This window comes from Amphimedon queenslandica, unplaced genomic scaffold, assembly GCF_000090795.2.
Source record: "Amphimedon queenslandica unplaced genomic scaffold, v1.1 AMPQUscaffold_12444, whole genome shotgun sequence".
Classification (NCBI taxonomy): Eukaryota; Metazoa; Porifera; class Demospongiae; order Haplosclerida; family Niphatidae; genus Amphimedon; species Amphimedon queenslandica.
This window is the reverse complement of record NW_003547319.1, coordinates 1,915-6,941: the sequence shown is the minus strand read 5'-3', so window position 1 is coordinate 6,941 and position 5,027 is coordinate 1,915. Positions and strand designations below refer to the sequence as shown.

The 5,027-nt window shown below is 32.0% G+C and overlaps 2 protein-coding genes across 6 annotated transcripts in view; both read right to left on the bottom strand.

Annotated features, from left to right (window-relative positions):
- The window catches only part of LOC109587799 (uncharacterized), a gene marked incomplete at its 3' end in the record, with an annotated part of 15,371 nt that overhangs the window by 8,889 nt on the left and 1,455 nt on the right, over nucleotides 1-5,027 (bottom strand). The gene's annotated exons all lie outside the window — the stretch shown is intronic.
- LOC100633484 (tyrosine-protein kinase SRK3-like) lies at nucleotides 1,310-5,017 on the bottom strand. 5 transcript variants are annotated; one of them, XM_020004022.1, is made up of 12 exons: nucleotides 4,866-5,017; nucleotides 4,737-4,814; nucleotides 4,664-4,687; nucleotides 3,944-4,620; nucleotides 3,767-3,900; nucleotides 3,690-3,719; nucleotides 3,526-3,636; nucleotides 3,154-3,471; nucleotides 3,040-3,099; nucleotides 2,810-2,939; nucleotides 2,370-2,542; nucleotides 1,310-1,973 (listed from the first exon to the last, which is right to left on the bottom strand). In XM_020004022.1, the coding sequence occupies exons 6-12, from the start codon at nucleotides 3,700-3,702 to the stop codon at nucleotides 1,426-1,428; spliced, it is 1,353 nt and encodes a 450-aa protein (XP_019859581.1). In that variant the 5' UTR covers nucleotides 3,703-3,719; nucleotides 3,767-3,900; nucleotides 3,944-4,620; nucleotides 4,664-4,687; nucleotides 4,737-4,814; nucleotides 4,866-5,017; the 3' UTR covers nucleotides 1,310-1,425. The 5 variants fall into 5 exon arrangements, with proteins under 5 accessions (XP_019859581.1, XP_019859582.1, XP_019859580.1 ...); XM_020004023.1 differs by having other exon boundaries at nucleotides 2,463-2,542; XM_020004021.1 differs by having other exon boundaries at nucleotides 1,310-2,542; nucleotides 3,154-3,318; nucleotides 3,373-3,471.

The following is a 5,027-nucleotide window of genomic DNA, read 5'->3' as shown; positions in this document are numbered from 1 at the left end:
TGATGTCCTTATAGTGTTTAGAAAAGTTTGAGCTGATTTTGATTTATTAATTTTTATTTTGAACAGGAGAAGGAACTCTCGTAGAAGAAGAGTAAAATACGCCATCTTGGATCACAACAGAGAAGAAGGAATTCAATCAAGAATGTTTGCTAAAGGTAATAAGAACATTACCAGTGTACCATATCACATGACTATCACATGACTGTCTCATGTGTTGATTGCAGATAAAAGCAGTCTGATAGTGAGTGAGACTGAGACAGAGATATTGTTTGAATCAAAGAAGAAAGGAGGAGGAGGAGGAGGAGGGAAGAGTGAGAAGCAGGCACTGATTAATCAACCTATTAATAGTAACAGGGTTAAAAATAACCTAACGGAATCTTCCGGAAGATCAAAGAAGACTTTGAATAATGTATCGTAACTGCAGCCACTCCTCCCAAGTATTAATATAACTACATAATTAATAGTTAAGTAATTTTAATAATAACTAATCATTTTTTCACTGTCATCATAATTATTCATATTTGATTTTTTAATTAATTTTCTGCTTAATAATAATAATAATAATAATCATTATTATTATTATTAAACTCAATTATTGCAATAATAATAATTATTTTTAATTTTTACATGATTACTATCACTCATCTAATAATGAAATATTTGATAAGAGATTAGCCATCATTTAATACATTATGCTGATGGTATTGATATGTATCAGAAAATGTCACAATTTTTAAAGCCAGTTTTGTGGACTATGATGAGGAGAATAGAGCATCTTGACAGTATTTTGCCAATTTCTTCAAATGCAAAGTGTATGTACCATCATTTATCAGTTCAGTTATTTTGAATGGTGTATGTACTATCTGTCTTTTTCCATAAAAAAACATTTACCATTAAAAAATGTACACATGCATTTTGTTTGTTTATTCATTAACTTTTAAAGAATAACTTCCTAGTGATCATTAATCTACCTTCTATTTCTTATTTCCTTTTTCCCTTATGTACCCACTCTCTCCTATTCTCCTTTAATATTCTCTCCTCTCTCTCTCTTTCTACAGTCCTTACAATAGTAGTTGCTAATAAACATCCAGTTATTACACTACCAACTGATCATATTAAGATATTCTCCAGTACATGGCCTGATTCATCACCAGGTGTTACTTATCATTATCATTGGAGGAGATTGTTTGGTCCTAAGAAGGGAAACCTCAATGGAGTCAATGATAAAACCATCTCATTGAGTCACGTATGTTATAGGGAGGGAGGGAATAAGAGATACATGTCATTTACATATTATGTTGACCTGTCATATGTTCACACTCAAATTATTGTTAAATTTACAAAACAAGGATATTATGTATAAGCAGTGATTGTTTTAAGTAGATAAGGTTGTAAGAATGTATGTTCATGTAAATGCATATTTTATTAAGTATCATGAGTATCATATTTGATAAGTACATCAAAAATATTCTTAAAGCTTGGCCTCTCATAATCCTTATGTTTTCGGCAGTTTATCATAAGTTGATCAAATGGTTCAAGACAACCTCTTGGTATGTATATACAATCGCCTTTTGATACTAATTCACGTACCTCATTTGTAGTTATGCCAGGGTATACATCTCCTTTGGTAACCATTTCCCATAGTAATATACCAAATGACCAAACATCAGATTTAATACTTAATCGTTTTAAAGTATAAAATTCAGGTGCTGGCCATCTTATAGCTAGCTTAGCTCCTTCCTCAACAGTCCAGTATTTATTGCCATTGAGGTGTTGAGCAAGATGAAAGTTTGCTATCTTGACAGTGTTATGATCTCCTAATAGTATATTGGCAGCTTTTAGACTGCAATGAATGTAATCTTGTTCTCCTAGATACATCATGCCATCAGTGACTTGAATAGCGATATCTACCAACTCTGCTGGTGTAGGATTATATGAAGTTAGGTAATCTTTGAGATTTCCATTCATTGATTCTGTTATAATGTAAAAAGGATAGCTTTCAGTACAAACACCATATAAACTGATGATGTTTTTATGCTGGAGGTTTATCAATGTGTTTGCTTGTTGAAAAAATGTTTCTTGTGTAATATTTGCTGATACATTTGTCTTAACAATAACTGGCCCTTTACCTTTACAATTACCCTCCCATGTCTCTCCAAAGTGTCCTACATTTGTGCACTTTGATAAATTGATTGAAATCCTTTTCTTTTCCCACTCTTTATTTATTGCAATGGGTATGTTTGCTTGTTTGGGTATAGGAACTTTTAAGGAGCAGGTCAGACCATCAGCTTTCATCATGTAGTGATGTACCAGGTCATTGAGTGAGTTAAACTGAATATGAGGGTTTATATAATATTTATTGTTCTCACTATTTATTTGATAGTGCATGATAGTGAATCCATCATTAAGTGAAAGGGTGTGCTGTCTAGGATTGCTTTCACTATCTCTAATTAGGAAAGTACCTGCTTGAGTGTCTGCTTGACTCAGTCTCTCCTTTGCTTCATTACGACTCACTGTATGATAGTAGATGTACTTGTAGTACCTAGTGAATAAAGGAATGGTACCATTTGATGTCACTTATTAATTACATCATTATTATTTACTTTAATAGAAATTGCTAATTCCAGCTATTTTGTTAATAAATATGTTTTTAATGCATGTATACATTGAGATGCAAACATGCAGGCAATCACAAAAGTTGCCTGGGGTGTATGTTGGGACTATAGGTTATTAGCGGTTATTCATTTAAATTTGTGACCAAACTAGAAAACAATGCTGAAACTCTGCATTGCTATATTAATTTTCTTACATTTTTGATAGTTCTCCTTTAATTGGTATCATGTATTTAACTGGGACACAGCCATTATTGTCTGTATGAAGTGAATGCATATACCACCAATCACCATCTTCAACATATTTAACAACTTCGAGTACTTCTCCTATATAAAAAAGAAAAAAGTAGATTGATGAGTAAAGTTTTTGCTCATTTCAACAATGAAATCATTAATTTAGTGGTTTCTTTATTGTCGACAAGCATACCTTTTTTAATAGTTAAGTCTCCTAGCTTTAATGCTTGGACATTACAACTAGCAACAAACACTTTTGTATGAAAAGAAGGATAAAACAAGCACAAAGATACATTGATTTACTTACATTTTTGCTCTGATGTTGGCATCCTTAATGAATGTAACTCCTTGTGTCCATTTGTACTTAACTGTAGTAATTCATCCTTTTTGAATGAAATAACTGGGTCATTATAATCATCTTGAGCTTCACAGATAGATCCATTGGATGATAGTACAGTCTGTGTGGCTTTTTCTATTTTGTGTGTTGATTGAATAAAAAGTGTTACATTAAAATAAAGATATTTACGGTAAGTTTGCATTTTCAGCAATTTTACACTAATAGATGATATACTTTCCTGTAATTCCTCGATCTCTTTTTCATTGTCTTGTAGTACTTCCTTTCGACCTGTTTTAAAGTACATGTATTATGTCATTAGAAGCTAATGAATCATGTATATACTTATTCTGATCCTCAGAGTAGATTGTAAATGCTCATTTTCTTTTAGTAACATTCGCTTTTTTGTGTTTGCAGCCTTTTCTCTTTCAATTTGTTTGACTTTAGATTTAAAATCTTTATAATTATAATTAAATAATGCAATAATAATCATTTATATATTGCTCTACCTGATGCCTGCATTCTACTATTGATAAATTCTAAAATTATTAAAATTAATGATTATAAATTAATGTAATGTCCCTACCTTGTACTGCTTGATTAGTATGTAGACCTGCATACACATACACTGATTTGATTAGCAAATTACTTTCTTTATGAATTCATTTTTACTAATTCTCCTTCACACAATTCAATTTCCTCTGCAACAATCTTTAGCTCCTATTATATTCATGTAAAGTTTCAAAATAATTTGTTGGTATACTTTGTTTCTGATGGTCCTATCATAGACAGTGCAGTGTCCTATTTTCAATCGCATCAAAGCAAATTCTTCTTGCAGCACAGTAAGATTATCACGAGCCCTCAATTGCAAAGCATTCATTAGATGAGTAGGAGCACCACAAATGATAACGATGGAGTTCCCTTTATGCATGCTTTTGACTATGATCCTTCTGCTCAATCCCTGGAATGCTTTCTCCATTAAACGACGAATATCATTCAATAAGTGCTCAGCAGGATCCCAGTCTAGAACAAACTCAATTGTTTCACAAACAAGAAAATTGTCTGTTGAAAGCTTTTTATTATTTAAGAATTGAAGTTTGAAAGTGTGGCAGAACTCATCAAGTGTTGCCTTATAATCAGATATCAATGGATTAGCTTCTGTTATACTGTAGAAGCTGACTACTTCCTCTACTGGTGCAATATTGATGACATTGCATTTTGTTTTGACAACTTTCATGACATCCTTAACTGTGGTAGCCATGACTAGTTGTGGGCTCAGGTCAGAGCAACAATAACTAATGTATTCTTTGAAATCTTCAAGCTGGTCTATAGTGCTATTAGTGGATACCAATCGAGTAACTTTAAAATAAAATGACCCATAATTCCATGTCATTTTGTCAAAGCAATCATTATAGATTTGTGTAATATAAAGTTGAATTTCTATAAATAGCATTTGTAACTCTAATTTATTATGAATAATTACCTGTTTGAGGCCTTGAAATATTACCTACATAGGGACATATAATTTGCTGCATGATATGTTTCATATGAAATACCTGAAGTAGGTACAGTTGCTTGGTCAGTTACAGGCTCATTAGTACTATCAGTCAAACTTTCAGTCACTATAACTTTCTCTGAAAAGAAGTTAAAGCCATAAGCTCGATGTATGGTACTTTAATACTTACCAATATCCTGTAGTAAATCATCGGCCATATTGACAGCGTCTTCTGTTTTACATAATATCTTAACAAATGATTTCAATTTGTTATGATCATAAGCTACTGCTGTGTATATTTCTCTCATTGCATCATCTATTAGTGTGTATCCACAATTCTTCACTCCCTCAA